The following is a 19,578-nucleotide window of genomic DNA, read 5'->3' on the forward strand; positions in this document are numbered from 1 at the left end:
TCACTGGGAAGCTTTGTGAAGTACTTGTGCACCAAAGAAAAGTCAGTTGGTCATTAGGTTCTGGCCCTCATTAGCAAAGATTTGGATGATGAAAAACTTTGACCAAATCTGGACATTTTAAAAATGATAGCCTAAAAGAAGAATAATCAGTCAATCAGCACTTCATTACTCATTGCCTTTCTCTTTCACACAGCTAGATGCTGCTGCTATTAACTCCCTTACTAGAAGTAGTCTCTTGTATCTATATTGAGTTTGAAATGCTGTTTTACCTGCCCAGAGTAAAAAAGAAAGTGCTGTATAGACCAGAGGGGCTCCTAGGTCTTCTTTAGGTTTGCTTTCCCCACTGTAGAGGGAAAGGAAGCCTTTGCGCTACCATTGCTTTGCAGATGGCATCAGGAAATATTTCTTTTAGGATTCTTTTTCTTGGCTTCTGTACTGGCGATAATCCTTAATTTGCAATAAGCTATCTATGTGTGCTCTGCTCTGCTCTCTCTTGCCACATGGGCCAAGGTGTACCTTCAAAAGAGTATCTATATGGGACAACTCAGGCTAGCATCACCTAAAGTGACCGTGACAGCCAAATGGAATTGTGGCAGCAGTGCAGGCCAAAAGCTAAATAACATTTACAAAAACTAAATAAAGTTGCTAGGCCCAAAGGCAATGTGGAAGACAGCATTTGGCAATTGCTCTTTTTAAGGAGGTATATTTTAATGGTATTTTTATATCATGCAGATATTGCAAATATGAATTGCTCACCAGTGAACACTCATCTTGCAGAGATTCCAGCACTAACTAGAGCTTTCTCTCTCACATAAAAGGAATATATCATGGAAAAAATAGGACCATCTCCCACATGGTCAGGTTTTAGCAGAAATTAAAATCTTAAATATCTCCCATTTATTGCTCTCTTCTTAACCAGTGAAGTTAGAGAGCCTGGAAAGATGCCAGTCAGCAGCTAGCATACAGGAGAGTCACTGCCTTTTCTTGTTGTTTTTAAACACAGATTTCTTTATCTAGGTAACTGTGCTCATGCAGGATTGTCTTGAGTGAGGCAGAAGACCGTTATATTATATCTTTATCATATTATCACTTAAAATTCAGGAATGTCTTGGGGTCTCAGCCAGACTGGGGCTCTTTTGTATGAGGCCCAGTGCAGACAGAGTTTATGAGCAGTCACAGGCTTTGCAGTTTTAGTCTGAGCATTTTTTTTTCTCTGAAAGCCATAGCTGCTGCATAGAGATTACTGCCTGAAAAATCTCACTTTATTTTTAAAGGAGTATGTTTCTCACCCACAGTGCCTGGAAATGAAAGTCCTAAATGCTCCAGCACCAGAAGACATATAAAAGACTGTAAAATGAAATTGTCTGCTTTCATGGTGTTAAGTCAATCCTGTGATTGATTGGGAAAAGGAGTGAGTGCGAGGAAGGAAAAGTGTTATTCAGTATTTCTGAATTCTGGAGCTGGTCAGAACTGCAGGTCACTGCTCCTCCCCCCCATTCCAAAATTTAGCAATTTTAAACAGACACCATCTTAACAAGACCATCTGCAGCCAGAACAGAGGCCAATAAAATTGGTTCTCCAAGACCAGCATCTGTAAGGTACTGCATCCAGATTTGACAATACTCGTACCCAAGGATGCTCAGGGATGGTTTGCATGCTGAAAAATGTAACTCATGCACCATTGCAACAGTGAATTCCTATTTCAGATCTTTGTGAGAGCTATTTATTCAATGACCATTCTATTTTACTTTGGTTTGTGCTACAGCTTTGAGTTGACAGTCACCAGAACTCACAACAGATCTAGGCAAAGCCTCTTCAGTTCACCATGTGAAACCCTTTTCCATGTTTCTAGCACAAGCAAGGCTCAAATTAGTTTGCAGTGACTCTCAGATACCTTAATTTCATCAAATTGCCTTTTTAAGTGTACAAACCAGCCTGATACCAGCAAAATTTTGCATGTGTACAAAGTTCCTGATGCTCAGTCTTTATGTTGCTGCTACCATGGCTGTTCCCAGACATAACCAGTCTACTTTACTTTCCTCACTGACCTGAAGATGTACTGTATTGGCGTTTGCTGGGCCTCTTGTTTCAGTATTCAGGCCTCTCTGTTAAGAAGGAAAAGGCTTCCATATGTTTTGCTTGCTGTCAGACTCCTTTGGACAGTGCTCAGAAACGTATGAGTTATACCCAGGCATCAAGCCAGTATGTCCTCCAGGTCAGCTGATATAGAGTCTTCATGGCTAAGTGCAAACTGGGGGAGGCTCTGGAGCTAGAAGACTTATTTTTCATGGAAATCCCTTTCTGGGGCTTATCTTTGTCTTAAACCTTGCTAGCTGAGCGACAAGGTTAATCCAGTAAATTGGGTTTGAAATGACAAGATACAGGTAAATTAAAGTACAAAGCAAGCTACATCTAGTAAATGAAGCAAAAAGGAGAGAAAACTTGTGTCATTCTTTTGGAATTTATGGGTCATTTTTCTGAAATGAAACATTTTTTTTTTGTAAATCTTTGAGATGGATTAATTTTCCTATGAAGAAAGCTCTCTCTCTCTCTTTTTCTCTCTCTCTTGGCCCTCCATAGATCTCAGAGCCCCTCTGGTTGTGTTTGCTTTTTTTTTTTGTTGTTGGTTTTGTTTTCTTTTTACATTCTTCTGCCGTATTTCTCTCTCTCTTTTTTTTCTTTTTTTTTTTTCTTTTTTTTTTCCTTTTTTTTTTTCTTTTTTCACTCAGTGATTTTTATCCTTTCCACTTTTGCTCCTGGGATGGAAAGCAAGTACTGCCTGTCAACGTCAACAGCCAGTTTCTTGAATGTTGACCTCAGGACTCCCCCTTTAAAGGCTCTTTAATACTGACCTGAACATTGTGTCTATAAGAATGGCCTCATGACATTGCGTTTCTCTGAGAAGCCACCTGCAGTCCCCACTGATACTGCACTGAAAGGGCCATGATTTGTCCTGAAGAACCTCAGCCTTCATGGGATCAGGACACTGCATGGGAGAACCATGGAGCTGGAGGTGGTGTATTTTCTGTTTGTACACCAGAATGAAAACCAGGAACACCCAACACCTGCCAAGAGAAACATGGACTAGACAATATTCTATTCATGCCCATTAGTTCTGTTTCTGTTTGTTCTCCACCCTCTCGTCAGCTGTGGTTTTGCTTATTGTCTTTTGGATCAGAAAATCAAGTTAAATATTGATTGCAGGACGTGATTTTTTACTCTCATTCTTCCTACACTGGTAAAACTAGAGTTACAGTGGCCAAGAGGACTATTGTGGCTGAGTAAATCACCTGGTTCATGTAGTTTTGTTTACTAGGTTATAGGAATGGCATACTGGCTCCTGCCCTGCATCATGTCGTTGACAGTAGACGCACTTAATCAAAACACGAGAAGCAAGACAGAGTGTTCCTTCTTCTGCCATTAACTTCCCATTTCTGTCATTCAGCACTCTGGGGATTTCCCACATTGGAAGCTGTGCTCAGTTTAAGAGCCGCTGAAGCCAGATCAGTGCTGGGATCTAAGCAGCCCCCCCACCTGGGTTTCAGCACACTCATGTGCTTGCCTAACCTGCACAGCCAGGGGTGGAAACCACCCTGCTAGTTTGTAAGATGACCTGGGGATCTAGAAAGGTCTGCTGTCTCAAATCCGTCACCTGATGTCAAAGTGGGATTACATCCTCTTGCTTAGAGCACACCCACACCAGCTGGTGAGTCATTTCTGTTTGCTCTCACACAACCACAGGCTACTTGAGCAGCCTTTTCACCTTTCATGGAGCAAGGAGTGTCTGTTTGGTTTCTTAGCAGCATGTTCGGGTAAAAAAGGGGAGCTGCGTGTAGAGAAAACCACTTATTGTAACTTGTGTTTGCACTGAAAATTTTAAAAGCACAAGGCAAACAGGGACATCAAATATAAGCTATACCTCAAATATGGTCTTTAGTCTGAAAAGTGTGAGAGAGAGATGACCTCTACTTTGCTGGTTGTTAGCGTTGCTAACAGGACTAACATAACATCTGCAGTTGTATGGTGACATCAAGATGGATGGTAAATTTTCTGGTTAAAAGTTCTTTTTTATATTAAACTTAAACCATTGTATAATTTAATCCCTGATAATACTGGATATTTATCCACAGTATACTGTACTATACATTATGGATGCTTTTCCTTTTTTCCCAAGAAAACAATAAAATATGTATGAGATACAAGCAAGAATATAAGTAACCCAAAGTTCAGAAGGTAAATCCTCTCTGAAGAAATGCTTGATAAATATTAGAAATATGCTGTGCAGCTGTATGCCATGCAGCTTGTGGAGAAGCAGAGCAGCAGAAAACCTAAATCACAGTAAAGTTACAGTGGGATAGGACAAACAGCTGAGAAATGGAAACAGGAAAATTTCTCTCTTTAACTCTGCAGGTGTAAACCCAAGAATCAAGGTAAAGAAGGCAAGACAGAGCAAGCTGTTAAAGTGATAAAAGAAATGAGTAATAAAATAATCTCTAAAGGCCAGTGATGTATGTTTGCGTGATCCATATTTACATGCTTCAATGACTATGACATTGGTCAAAGGGTACTTCAGGCATGTAGCAGGGATCAGCAGGCTCTGTCAAAGCATGTAGCAAATATACATGAAGACCTGCTGTTGTGGTTGTCCTAGGGAAGTGAAAGAGGTGAAGCATCATGCTTTGGCCAAGTTTGAATCTGTCACTCCTAAATCTACCCAGTTCCTGAGAAGAGCCCCTTGTTCCTTGTGGCATGCCCCTGTAAGCATGCCCCTGTTTTTTTTCTTAGCAGTATCTAGTCACAGAGTATTGACTGGTGGTGTTGTTCTTGGGGGGATTAAGGACCCGCAAGTAGTAGTGATTTTGAAGAAGGAGTACCTGAAATGGGTAACTACTGGGAATGGGTCCCAGATCTCTTCACATGCATTGTCTCACAAGACTATCTTCTAGGTCAGCAAAAAAATTAAGCTTAAAAGAGAGTGAGCTAACTACTAAGAAGTCTAAAAGCAAAATTAAGAATCTGTTTAACTGAAGATAAATAAATCCAAGATAAGGGTCCTCTTTGAACCAATGAGACTTTTGAAATTAATATAAACACTCAATTCTGAAATCTATCTGAAAAAAATTATCACAGAATCACAGAATGGCTGAGATTGGAAGGGACCTCTGAAGACCACCCAGTCCAACCCCCCAGCCGAGCAGGATCACCTAAAGCACATTTCGCAGGATGGCATCCAGGTGGGTTTTGAATATCTCCGGAGAAGGAGACTCCACAACCTCTCTGGGCAACCTGCTCCAGTGCTCTGTCACCTCACAGTAAAGTGCCCTCTCATATTCAGCCAGAACCTCCTGTGCTTCAGTTTGTGCCTGGTGTCCCTCATCCTGTCACTGGGCACAACTGAAAAGAGACCGGTTCCATCCTCTTGACACCCTCCCCTCAAGTATTTATACACATTGATGAGGTCTCCCCTCAGTCTTCTCTTTTCCAGGCTAAACAGGCCCAGCTCTCTCAGCCAGTCTTCGTACGACAAAGGTGACAGAAGTGATCCTACTTTCAGTCAAACCTGAAATGCCACAAACCTCTCTTTCTGTTTTCAGTGCTAATCTCTATTTTCATACTTCTGTGTTTAGGTAAACAGAAGCAAAGAGGCACAATGAGAAGTGGCCTTGAAAACTTCTCTATTTTACTTGAGATAATCAGATACAGCTATCTCAGAGTTTTTAGCATTCGTTTGTGCTTTTCTGTGCTTACTACAGGAAATACCTTGAATATTACAAATACTGAAGTTATCTAACCACAAATCCCAGTTATCTTTGGCAACTGGGAAATTTTAAGAATCTCTGCCATACAACATTTTCAAACCTTATCCAGGACTCTATTTAGATTCAAATATAGCAGTGGTCAATGAGCGAAGTCAGATCTTTACAGCAGATGAATCAACATATCTCATCCTATTGCCCCTTAACCTCAGCCTGGGAGAATCATTGTTCATCTGTTCCTGAGTTACAGGAAATGCCTTGGTAATTTGGATGTCTCTGTCACAGACTACTATGAAATTCTGACATATGCAGGCTGCTAGTAAGAGGTAAAAGAAAGCCACATCACTGCTGACATCACATGGAAAATGCTGAAGTTAAATATGAGGATCACTGTTCTTTTTTGGGAAGATATTTAAGCACTACCACCTGTCTCTAAATGCAGAAAGCTGTGCTTTAAAGGCCACAGGGCTAGTCATGATCGTCAAGCAATGCACTTCTCCAGGCACATGCAGAACGACAGTGAAGGCACCAAAAGTGCCTACCCTTGTTTATTGTTTCAGTCAAGTGCTGTGGAGATTGAGAAGTCATAGGCAAAACGTGGAGACATTTAAATCTGTTTTGGGTCTTGTTTTGTTTCATGTTTTGCTTGGGCAGACTCGCAGATTTCTTCTCTATTTCTACAGGGAGGGCCTCGATTTACAACGACGTAGAAAGACAATCATGTGGACCTGCCCCAGTTGGATTACACACTATGGAAAGTGTATTTAATTATGAAAAATTAAAGACAAGGGGGATATGTTTAGACTAAGAATGTAGACAGTTTGTTGGCTAGAAACAAAGCTGAACAAAAACGGTAAGAATTCTAGAACAATTGTGAAGGATTTATTTACAGTTTTTAAATACCTACATGTGTTTTCACTTAAAACTCTTGGGAGGGTCATTTCAAAGGCTAGGACTCCTGGCTGTTCACATTCATCTCTACCTCTGTTCCCCCTGCTTGCAACTTCAACATCAATATACAGACCACAGCAAAACTAAATGCAAGTCAGGTGTGACATATCAAGTGACACAAAGGCTCAGTCACAAGAAACAAATTTAAAAATGATCAAGAACTGAGAGGCATTTTAGTAACATTTACTGGTGTATTTTGTACAGTTCAGGTCACAGGAGTTTCCCTGAGAGTTTCTAATCTTGCTGCCAATAAGAAGTAAAAGTTGTAATTGTAAGGTGCATTCTTTTGAAGTCCTCCCCCTTCATAAAATGAAAAAAAAAACATTTTTTCCAATAAATTTCCTTTAACTTTTTTGTTTGATTGTTTCTTCTCTCTCTATTATATCTTCAATGTGAGTTACACTTAATCTCTTTAACTCTCTAAAGTTCCAATAATCCTTACCCTACCTTCCTAGAACACCAAAACCCAGCAGTATAGTTAATCTGCAGATTTTTGAAAATGGGCCATTAGAGCTATTCATCATAAGTGATGCAGCACAGTTTAAACAAGAAGAGAGAGCAAATATATGCCATCCTGAGTCAGATTAAATGTCCGGCTGCCCTAATGTTCTGTCTCTGTAATGTAGCCTCCGTGACTGATTTTCATGACAACACAGAAAAAAAACACAGACAAAAATCTGCAGAGAACAAAACTACAGCAAAGGGAGGGAATGCTCTGGATTTCATCAGCCAAATCCTCCTCCTTCAGGTAACACCCAGGGATGATGCTCATATCACGGAGCTCTCAGGCTGCAGGTCACCCATGGAGTGGGGACAGGGCTCAGCCTATCTATAGCTTACCTTTCCTAAAAAGCTACTATTACTGCATAACCACCTCAGGCTCTGAATGCAAAAGTCAAAGCTTTTATCTGTAGCTGGGTGTCTGCACTGCAGAGCAAGGTAGCTGGAGGCTCTGATTATTGTCTGAGAGCTCTGTGACAGCCAAGACAGAAGCACCAAAGGGAAGGGGCAGTGGGCAGAGCCCTTCCATGTAGGTGACTTTACCTCTCTGGACTTCAGAGAAAAAGGACTGAAGTCTTCAAACTGCATTCTAAGTGATCTAAAGTCTCTGCACTAGGAAAGTGCCATGAAACAAAAATAAATGCAAGCTTCCCTGAGCACCTTGCTGCTCGGCACATGTTGTGTGAAGATGCAAGATGACCAAGAAGAATTTAATTTGAAGTTGATACTCAAGAGGAGGATTCATAAAACTGATGAAGAACAGACAGCTTGAAGACACTGTGAGATTTCAGAAGATTCGTGGCAGCTTTTTAACAGGAGACCTTCATTTCCATATGCTTAAACCTATGTACACCTACAGTGGGCATGAGAAACATACTCAGTACAAGGAAAGTAGATTTATTGGTAATTGTACCTGGTACAATTATCTTTGGTTTTGTTCAGTTCTACATTTCAAGTCCTGTGGAGTTAGGTCTTTCATCTGTCCTCAGCTCAAGGGTGACTTTTGCCATCTGTCCATTTAGTGCTACAACTTTACCACAAAGTGCCATTGGAACTGTTTTTCTCTAAGAATTCAGATGGTGGTGTAGCTCTAATTGCTAAGATGAATTAATGGAAATTTGAAGAACCACCACTGTGTTGATTTTGTCAACCACACCTACATAATCCCAGTCTGCAAACTTTCTGTCCCATCTCCAGGAATGTATGGCTCTGAGACAGAAAGCAAGCAGTGAATGCCAAAACAGGCAGGTAATCACTTGGCAGCAGGCTCCCTTGGCTTAAGCTTTGAGCCAGAAAATGGACATTTTCATGATAGTGGCACACAGACAGAGGCTTTCTTGAGGGAAATAAAACTTGTTCTCAATCTCTTCACAGGTGACAACCCCATCTGCTTTGTGCTTTGTGTTCCACGTGCTCGTGTCAGTTGCATCTTCAGAAAGTAACAATTTAATATAAAAATGGTTTCCCAGATATGAGCAGAAGAAAAAAGAAATAGGTCCTCCGTTAAATAATGAATCCACTGATTATAAACTGCATCACTGCAAACATTAAGTGCTCATGATTTAATGCCACATGGAAAATGGAAATATAAAGAACATATTTAACTTGGGGGACTGGAGAGGTGAAACATGAACGAATTCATTGAAAAAAAAGCAATATCATTGTTCTCATCCTTGCTTGTTTTGTACTAGACAGGAATCCATTATCATCAAGTAAGGACTATTTCTAATCCCCTTGCTAAGCCCCAACCCTCGACCCTGGAGAATTTGTATTGAAGCAGAAATATGTCAATCATTTTGGTCAATTAAGCACAATAATAAACATGAAGCAAGGAAAAAAATGTGGGCAGTATTGCCAGGATAAGGAGAGCAGTGTCTACGCATTTTGAAAGCTTGTCTAGATTATGGGGTTAGCTCAATGAAAAATTGTCTACAACTTGTCTCCTAGGTCCAAGGGATATTCCAGATCTGTAGCTTATTCATTTCCTGTACTGATGATGCCGGCACTCAGTATGTAGGATTACATTTCACATATATTTTCCTGAGTTTTTGTTTCCTGAGTACTCCCCTTGCTAGTTCTGTAGTATACTTCAGACTAACGGCAATTCAAATGATCACTGGGTTTATCTGGAAGTTTGTGAAATAAATCATGCACTATTTGCATGCAGAGAGCTTACTAGATATGCTGGTAACAATAGCTCTGGTGATGCTTTTAGCTGACAAGAAGGTAGTTAAGAAATTTCTGTTTGATTTTCAGCTGTTCTCCAAGCTTATCTTCTAAACAGGAACACGTTCTCGTTTGACATCCAAAAGAACAATGTCACTGATTTGCAGAGGGCATCAGAAGTTCTGTATTTTTATTATTTTTATTGATGGCCTACTTTTCCTGCCTCTGTCTGCTCAGTGACCCTTTCACCGTAATTGAGCAGACCTGCAGCAGGAATTTATACCTAGCTGTACAGGTAAAGCAGATGACAGCAAACAGAAGCTGTGCAAATTGCCTCTGAAGGCAATGTACGCACACCCCCTGGCACATACAGGCTTATGTTGCCACACAATTAGGAAAGGAAAGGTAAATTCTGAATAAATATAGTAGCCATAAAAAGTAAAACCATCCTGAGATTAGCTGAAGTCCCAGGCTCTCTTTCTACAGTAGCCCAGCTCTTGAGATGATCGAATTTCTAGGAGGAAAAGCCCATCTGCAGCACGTACACATCCATGGCACCTCTTGGGGGGCAGACAGAAAGTGGAAGAAGACAGGGGAAGCCTGGCTTGCTGCCAGCTCACATTTTCATTTTGAACAAATGCGTCTAAAGAGTTTAGACAGAGCCTCTGTAGACCTTGATAAGAGTGTTTATCTGCTCAGCTTCAAAGAAAGCCACAGAAGGACTGTGATGAAATCTGGTGCAATCATCCCTTTCAAAGCCAAGAAAATATGTGTGTGTATATATATATATATATTTATATATATTTTATTTTTTTTTTCTGCTGGAAAAGACTGACGGCTAAGTGAATATGGACCTGAACAATCCTTATATTGAGGCATAATAAGCCGTATATCATTTGCACTTAGGGGCTCTCTGATCTGTCTTTGCTTCCTAACCAGGAGCAGTAGGTGCAGGAGCCATTTTGCTTGAGGTTCTGCTCTGCACTCCCCCAGCCACAGCTCTTGACATATGCTTGTGCAGGCTGGTTGTAGGCTAGCTTTGATTCATGAATTATGTTTTTATTTTCCTTTTATCATTCCCTTCGGTTGAAACGGTGTCTATAAAGGTTGAAGCAGTGTCTATAAATACCATATCACCCAAATGCTGAGATCGTGGAAAAAAAGTTAGGAGTATGTAGGCAAATCCCTCCTGCTCTTTCCCTGTCTCCCCAGATAAACAGCCCATCTCTGGTTATCCATCCTAAAGTCGCCAATGCTTAAGAAAGTAGCTGGCAGGTACTAAATAATCAGAGGAACAGGGAAGACTTTTGGGGATACCCAGTCCCTTCCGCAGCCTGGATAGTACTGTTGTGCTTTGTGATAATTGTGAGCATGCCTGAGGTTTTTAGATCTCTGAAAAAGGCAAGCTTCATGGCTCATGCAAGACCAAAATGAAACAGACTACATTCAGTGAGGATTTATTTATTTTCAACCTTTCTAGCTGTACCACCAGTGACTCTGTGACTCTGACATTATGCCATTAATTTGCTCTTCACATTTTAATGTTAACTATTTGTGCATTTCTCACATAACTGTTCAATCTAATCTACATTAGCTTCCAGACTTTTTTTTTTTTTCCCTCTACCTTGATCTAGGTGGTAAATCAATGAGGCTGCTCTTTAAATTCAGAGTCTTTGGAGATTAGCACAACTGAAGAACAGGTTATATAAAAAGGGAGGAGGGGAAGCATTACACATTTACAGTGAACTACTGTTATGGAACGAGCACTAAGAATACAGGGTGGCATATGTTTGGAAACTTTGGGATATACCTACACTGCAACTGGCAGTAATAATTGACTTTTGTGTAGCTTTAACCTGAGCTGGCTGAAAATGTTGAAGGCTTTGCACCATGAGTTTGGCTGCAACAGCCAAGCTGGATGCTAAGGGTATTCACACCAGCTGATGCGTCCATCAGCAGCACTACTGCTACTGGCACTAAAAAGAGCCAGGTTGAAAGTTACTTGGCATGTGCTGCCATAGTGAGCACCTTTAGGCAGACAGAGACACAGCTAGCATTAACCTGCTTTAGGAAAACAGCATGCACACACGCACACACTCAAGCACACGCACACACTCAAGCACACACACACACTCAAGCACACACACACGCACCAGCTTATTGTGGTTGAATAGGAGATGTAACAGTTCGGCCTGGGAAGGTTTGCATCTTCTGTACCCAGACTCCCCAAAACCACAGCTCAAATCCAGCAGTGCTGCCTGAAGAAGCTGGTGCTCCTTTTTGATTCAGAGAAAAAGAAGAGCTTCAATGTTTTGAGTTACCAGCTCTTTAACCTTTTGCTGTGGAAGTACTTACTCAGCATGCACTTAGTGTTAACAAAAAATTCATTTGGGACCTTAATCGAAAGCCACTGTAATCAATGCAAAGACCAGGAGGAAAGAAAGCAGATCTTCGTCTTCTAGAGATTTTACAGTGAAATTTGGGTTCCTAATAATTTAACATTGACCCAAACTGTTTTTAACCTTTCGGTTAGGTTGAACAAACTTTTCTAGCCTGCTAAGAAACAGAGAAATTGTCATCAAAACCATTTGCTTTCGAGTCACCAACTAAATCAATCAGGCATCCACCTAGAGACCTGTCAACTGTATGAGGATGTATTTTGACTGAGGCTAGAAACAGCTTATAAAGATGTCCAATCTCTTAAGCCAGAAACCTTAGCTAGATACCTACTTTCCTGTGCCACATGAAAAGTCCTGCCACACACTCAGAGTCTGTGTGGGAAAGGTTTCCTTACGTATGAATGTCTAGAGCAATGGCCAACGATACTGACTGAGGTATCATTTTTGAGTCAAAATGTCAATGTTAATTTCTCACTTGATGCCTGTGGATGCATTTTCTGTGGAAGACCTGCAGAGAAGCTGTGAATGGGAGCTGAAATTTGGAAGTGCAGCCCCTGCACACGTAAGACACATGGCTCTTCCTGACAGTCAGTGCAAGTTAACTTGGCAGCACTGTGACAGTCTGGCTTCTCTGGGCATCCTGGTGGGGAGATATCTGCATCACGGCTCTCTGACCATCCACACACCAAAGCTCCCCTCCACAGGAAACCGGAACGTACGAGACTCATGTTGCACAGCCAGCTGACACACACACATCTTCAGGCAGGACATGGTCGGGATGCACAGTGTAAGTAAGAGGTGAGGAGATCTTCCATGTCCCTCAGCTTTGACACACACACTAAGTCAGGCTTGGACCACCAAGCCCCCCCAAAGTAGGGAAGTTTAATTTTGCTTCTGATACTTTCAACATGAGTAAAGATCCTTTTGTTCTGCCAGCACACTATATAGCTGTTCATTTATGCTGCGCTGTTGTGTAGTTTAACAGTTTGAGCTACAAACAATTTCAATTGCAAAAGAAAGAAAATGGTTAACTCATACCACAGCAAAAATCCATCAACTTGATGCAACAGCTCAGAAGAAGGGATGCTTTCTTGTGTTGCACCAGCAAGAACCATGTTTATAACACTGCCAAGATGATTTTGCCTTCAAAAGATGTTCACTGCCTATGTATGGACCATAAAAAGGAAGGAAAAAAAGGCTACGAAGTCAGATAATGCAAACTTTCTGAAGGTAAATAGGATAATTAATGGAGGATACATCCTTAGAATTCTCTCTCAAAATTCAAGCAAGAAGAAAATACCTGTGATAGATTTTTTGCCTTACACACTGAATACCATCCGTATCACCTAGTACCCATATCCTCTCAAGGACTTGTGAAAACATGGTAGAATTGTTCTTACCCACTGAGAGCAGGACACCAGGCCTGTCCCCACTGATATACAACATCATTCCTGAGGCTGTCCTCATTTGATTGAAGACCTGAAGCTCTGCAGTTTTAGCTATAAGGTACCTTGCTTCCAGCACTGCATCTTCCCATCCTATTCTCCTTTTGTTGTAGAGAGGAGCAGAGGGGATCCAGGGGATCTCACACTGGGACTGTCTAGACTGGGTGCTCTCAGACCAACATTCAGGGCAGCTCTTGATAGCTCTGGGCCACCCATGTTCCTGTAAAGACAATGTATAAACCAGCTCATACACACAGCTCAGTTTCTCTGGGAGGCAATCCCTTTTTTTACTGGACCACTTGATAATACGAGCTCTCCTAGTTTCCCAGCCCATTTCCCACTTCACGGGTCCCTAGCCCCACCCTTTCCCCCTTCTCCAGTCCTCTCACCTCCAACCTCTCCAGTAAAACTGAGATGTTGCAGCCCTCAGCCCTTACCCATGTTCTGGTTGGTGCACCATTTCTCCCTATTAGTCCATCAAGAACTAGAAGTGCAACTACATAGGCATCCAGCTTACCTTTTCAGAATCCCCGCTTTCAAGAAAAGGCACTTGCCTCATTCCACTCTCTGACAGGAGTCTCAGATACATGCAATAATTATCCTTTGAAAGTGTCCACATCTTTGCATTGATGAGACCAGGCTGTATGCTTTTCTTCGGGACATTTGAAGCTGGAGGAAGTGGATCTCATCCTTTGATATGATTCGAAGATGTTGCTCTGGGTTAAATGTAAGGGCCCCGTCTAGTGTTAATCTGTAAAAATGTCCAAGAAACCTGTGGTTTGTTCTTAAGATACTTCTTCACATTTGAAAGCTCAATATTATTTTGCTCTTTTATATCCAGTTATGCATAAATCAATGTCATTGGTGCCTCAGCACAGAATTTTCCCAGTAGTAGAGTAAAAAGGGTTTCACTTAATCATTAAAAATATTTAGTTGGATGGGCACTTCCTGTGAAAAGATAACTCCCCTGATTTACTATGTAAGTCATCAAAATGCCTTTTGTTATAGGCCTACAAAGAGATTTTTTTTTTATTTTTTTTAATAAGATCTGTATGAATTTTGATTTGTGCCCCATCTGCCTCTAGGAACGATTTACAGACACATATTTATATTTGGAGAATAGCTTGAGAGGTCTAGTTGATATTTCATTGCACCCACAAGATGACTGCCTCTGAAAGTTGTTGGCATTGGTAGGCATCAAATGTATGACATTTTTTGTATATGTGTGAGAGACAGATGAGTAAACGGTTCTCAACAAAGCTGAGAGAAATTTAAAACCCAAACCTGGGAGGAAAATAGCTAGCTTTACAAAGATCAATCTGTGCCAGTATGAAGGGATATATTATCTTTGCAGAATATGACTTATCATCTTTTCCAGGTAGGGATCCCCTAATATTTTTGAAGCCATCTCATATTTATTCTAAGGGTGTCATACTTCAGAGGCACAGGCAAATGGAATAGCTGAGGGTGTGTCCTTTGAAGAAGTACTCGCAGAACAAGCCATCTGACTGTGTGTGAAATGCATGGCTGGACATGAACCAATTATAAGGGCAACTCTTTCCTACACCTCTAAAAATGATATACAAGCTAACTAGGCCTCATTCAGAGAAATGAAACTGATAATAGTCTTGTTGGCAGTATTCAAATAAACTAACACAAGCAAGAAACTCACCGAGCTGCTTCCAGTTGATACCTATCTTTTACCAGAATCACTGTTGTGTGTAATATCTGCATTGTGTGGGTGATTCTTACCTTTACGACAATGAAAAATAAATATTTTTAAATAGGCATTTGTTAGTCCTTGCAGCCATGCAGATAGGAGCCTGCAAAATACTGAACGATTCCACACAGGTCAGGATCTCCTTTTTTGCTCTATCTTGTAACAGACGAACAAGAAGATACCTGAGGAAATAAAAAGGTAATAACTGTCAGACTGATAAAAGGCAAAATCTGTATATTTGCTGACCTCAACAAGACTGAGGCAAAGAAGGCTATAGAAAGGAATTAGTCACATCTCAGAATAATAAAAATACACACTGTCATCTTACTCAGGGGATGACTTCCTAAATAAAAGTAGTGTTCCTGATTTAGGCCTTAAGTAACTTCGTGCTTGCTTAGCTTACAAAGAAACTTCTCTTAAAGGCATTAGTTTGTGTAATTATCTATTTTAATAAGTGTTTTAACTTTCAGTGAAGACACTGAGGCTAGCTGCTAGTGGAGACCACAAAAGTATTGCTCTGAAGCAAGTACCAAAATATATGGAGTGGGGGGTCTTCCCAGTTCCATACGCTATTTTGTCTGAGACCTGTAATCATCCTTGACAAAATCATCACTGGAAGAAAAAGTCTTTGATTAGACGCATGTTTGTGGAACATGTCAGGCATGACCAAGCTCTCATTCTAGTTTCTGCAGTAGATGGGCCATTGCTGGGTGTTAATGGTAAGTGTTAATATGCCAATTTGCAATAAATGTTTTCTCCAGCTCTTTGAATCTAGAATCAAAATTGACACTACTGTCAGAAGTAGTAGGAGAAGATCCTGATGAGCCAATGAGATCTCAGCTCCATGTCTATTTATTATTTTTACAGCTGGTGAAGACTGCCTGAAAGAAAATTCTGTGGGAGGTTTATTTTGTCACTGACTATGTTGTGTCTGTTTCTTCAGAAAAAATGGAAAGCTTCAGTTTGCAGCATCTTCCACTGGAAGTAACTTACCGTCTGAGTTAATACTCAGAAGAGGAAACACTCTACTGGGATCCTTATTCATATTCTCAGCTATGACTGTCTGCTTGCAGTTTCTTGCTACATGAACAATTACATTTTTCATGTATTGCTCAGACTTTATACCTTATGAATATGAACAAGAAATTGGCAAAAACTCACATCTCTCATAATAAAATTCAGATGTTTTCCAACTTTTTTTTTCTCCAACTTTTAAGGCTAAAATGCCCTTTGTGTACTTCAACATTCATATTTTACTCTAATATGAGTAGCAAGAGAGGCAGAAGGGATCCCCAAGCTAGGAAATAATGGCAAAGTTTTGGAGGTGATAAAGCACATTGACAATCACATTATTCCAGGGAAACTGGCAAACTAGGGTAAGCCTTCAACCCCACAGTAGTACAGACTTGTACAGACTTATACAGGACATGAAGGTAACATGGTATTAATGAGACAACAAACACCTTGTATTCAGAGACATCGTAAAACAGCACCCATGTTGTCAGTCACTTTCAGACCTTATGGGCTGCATGACTTCCAAACTAGGGCCCTTGCATGTGCACAGGAAGAATTGCACACCTCATAATGTGCAACAGTTTGAGGAGGAAAGCTTTTGAGAAACATGGTAGGGAAAGCAAAGGTGCATCTTAAATCTTAATGCTTTCTAAGATTTAGGTATGGTTTCATTCATGATTCACACTCTTGAATTCTGATTCGTGAGGACTACTTTTTTTTTTCTCCCTCCAATTCAAGGAGAACGTGGACTTTGTAGCCTGTAGGGAAGGAGTTATCATTCAGAGTGTTTAAAGAGCAGTTTCCATTTTACCGCCTGGTGGGACAGAGGAACAGTCCACGTGTAAATCCACCAGGGCATAGCTGTAGAGTACAAACCAAGACAAACTGCAGCACTGTCAAAACAGGTGTAGTGCTACCTACAGCTAGAGGCAAACCTCTGGTGCCATGTTAATGCCAGATAATTTTGAGGGCCTGTGGTTTGGTTGAAGGTGTCAGGATGACAAAGAAGGCCCCCAGTCTCTAATTTGATCCTTTCCTTCCTTTCACACAACTGGTCCTGGGAGACAAACCCATGTTGTCAAAGAAGCCTCAAAGCTGCTGACTGAGATTAATACTATATTGGCATTAGCTCACTGCCACCTCACTGAAAATTAAAGGCTCTGGATGTTCCTAGTGATTATTCAGAGATGAATAGGTAACAGACAGCTAGAAGGTACAGGGGGGTGGGGGGTCACTTAGAAATCGTGGAGTTACAGAGCTGAGAACACCAGTATACTGATTCGCCATGTACAGACAGACCCAGGAGCAAAATCACAGCTGTATACTCCTGAGTTTTGTACTTCCCAGGTAAGCTAAGAAAACTGTACAAATAAAGCTGTAGGCAGCAAATCTCTTATGTCTTTATCAAAATCTTCCATATAAAAAAAAAAATCTTAGATGTATCTCACTTTTACATACCTGAGCAGCGAGAGGGGTGCTTTCTCTTAAAGCTTCCAGATTAACAAAGGATGTGTCTGGAGTATTTGTCAGTGAATGATAAAAACTGAGAGGATAGGAACACTCACTCATTGGCTGGGAAGTTATCAAACTTGTAGAGCCTAGGGGCTGTCTTCAGATGCAAGAGAGCTCCTGTTGAAGACAAGGGAAATGGTGTGTCTCTGCCTGTGAAAAGAATTTGATCCTGGCCCTAGGTACTTCAGAAGAAAGCATTTTCTTGTCTTTCTCTAAAAAGAAACTCACTTGATTCCTCTTTCAAAAGCAAAAAGAAAGATCATAAAACGCATTATTAAAGACAGTCTGGATACTCTCTCCCCACCCTCTAGCTTTTCTCTCCCTATCTCCTTATTATTTATAATATTATAAATAGAAAGTCAGATGTAATACACAACTTCAAAGTAACCTTATATGGTAATTTTGCTGCAACAGTAAAAAATGATCAGTTTCTCTGTCAGACAGCCAAACAACACTTCTGCAGTACTTTTTGCACTGACTTCCAATCTCATGAACATTTGGTTGACAAGCATGTTTCTGTTACAGTCCTCATCTCAGCTATGATGTCTGAAATTTACAACACTCTTTCTGAGTGAAAACCAGGCAAGAGCCATCCCCGATAAAAATAGCAGCAAGGAGAAAACCCCAGTGAAGGAATTCAAACCAATCTTTGCAGTGTGTCAAGGCTAATATATGCCCTGCCAATTTAGAAGCAGGAGATGCATGCTTTACGCACTTAGTAGAGAAGCAAGGTGACTGAGAATAAACTGGTCAGCCACAGCATGCTCACAAAGGCCTGGCTGATGGTATCATGCACTCAGCCCTGCATGATGGTATGGAGGATTGAAGCTTTCTTCTGCCAACATGGTCCTGCTGCTGAGATGGGAGGAGGAGGGCAGTGATGCCACTGCATGGTGGGGAAGCAGCCTGGAGCAAACAAAAATGCTGCAGCAGGATCCGAGTCGGTTAAAGGGTGCTTACATATAGGAGAGAGTTAATTTTTCAAACTCAGATACTTCTCACTTTCATGAAGAGGACGCCACAGACACAATACTTTCCTGCCTAACAATCATAGACACTCCCTCTTTGCATGCCCCAGATAAATTAGAGGTAGTGGAGCTATGCCACAAACCCTGGTGTGTGGCCCAGCACAGTTGGATTTGTTCACAGATTTCATTTTTTTTCTCTACAGAAAGGTCACATGTCAATTACATGGTGCACTTCATTGAGAGATTACTGAACACTATCAATGAGGCTGTAATAGAAGTCTGTACTGCATCAGGAAAATCCAGTAGTTTGACTGAGCTGATGGATGCATCATCAGTTCCCAATATCCCAACTGCTATTAGAGATCAAAATATCTCTGCCTGTAACTGCTCCAGACATCTCATCTGTTCTTCTGGGTGAATGTACCATTAAATGTCAGTCTGTACACATATCACTGGGGTGGGGAGAGGGGGAGAAGGGGGGATTAATAGGCTAGAATGGTCATGTCTGAGAGAGACACAAATCTGAACATAGTAAATGGCTCAAGAAACACAAGGACCAAGCATTTGTAATGCCTCTTGACATCACAAGGAGCAGCACTTCAAAAATCTCAGAAGGGGATCAACCATTCAGAGACACAGCACAACACTTGGTATGGGATTGTTGGCAACAGGACCGAAAATGGACCTGATTTTCTGTACTAGATAGAGGTTGCTTTACTGTGTTTCATAATATGCCCTCTGTGCTCTTGTACCTTCGGTCCCCTGTGAACAGCAGATGGTTCAGAGAGTTTGTCTGACAGCAGGGTGCTCTCGGGACACAAAGGAGAAATGAGCTAATGGCACAAAGGCTTCTTGTCTGGCTGGTTGGTCTGCACATGGTGGCTGGAATGGGAAGAACTGCACTATTTTTCTCCTCAAATGTGTTGCAAATGTGAGGAGGGTATATCAGGACTCCTGGGGCATTTTTAATGACACCAGAAGAGATTATTTAACCTCGAGAGGTTAACATTTAATAATTAGGTTAGAACCTGCTGTTATCAGACTTGTCAGTCTTCTACCACTAAAAGAAATTTTAAACATCTGTGGAGGCCACAAACTGGGGAAAAAAAACTGTCGTGCTTCAAACACCGGGCAAAAAATGTGTAA

General features: G+C 41.1%; 1 protein-coding gene and 1 long non-coding RNA gene across 4 annotated transcripts in view; one reads left to right on the top strand and one right to left on the bottom strand.

The window, feature by feature from the left end:
* The window catches only part of LOC308188021, a 107,614-nt gene that overhangs the window by 83,985 nt on the left and 4,051 nt on the right, over positions 1-19,578 (top strand). The gene's annotated exons all lie outside the window — the stretch shown is intronic.
* LOC308188017 (uncharacterized protein) overlaps positions 1-19,578 on the bottom strand; it is a 625,739-nt gene that overhangs the window by 15,105 nt on the left and 591,056 nt on the right. Inside the window, exons 11-15 of one of the 3 annotated variants that reach the window (XM_080576577.1) lie at positions 17,411-17,581; positions 14,971-15,120; positions 13,736-13,969; positions 13,284-13,438; positions 2,853-3,065 (exon numbers count right to left, since the gene is read on the bottom strand). In XM_080576577.1, coding sequence (XP_080432703.1) covers positions 2,853-3,065; positions 13,284-13,438; positions 13,736-13,837 — 470 coding nt within the window. In that variant the 5' untranslated portion in view covers positions 13,838-13,969; positions 14,971-15,120; positions 17,411-17,581. Of the gene's footprint in view, positions 13,439-13,735; positions 13,970-14,970; positions 15,121-17,410; positions 17,582-19,578 lie in introns of all 3 variants that reach the window. The other 2 variants (XR_013945068.1, XR_013945069.1) reach the window with 2 other exon arrangements.

The sequence above is a fragment of the Anser brachyrhynchus genome (genome assembly GCF_964034855.1).
Source record: "Anser brachyrhynchus genome assembly, chromosome: 1".
In the NCBI taxonomy this organism is placed as follows: domain Eukaryota; kingdom Metazoa; phylum Chordata; class Aves; order Anseriformes; family Anatidae; genus Anser; species Anser brachyrhynchus.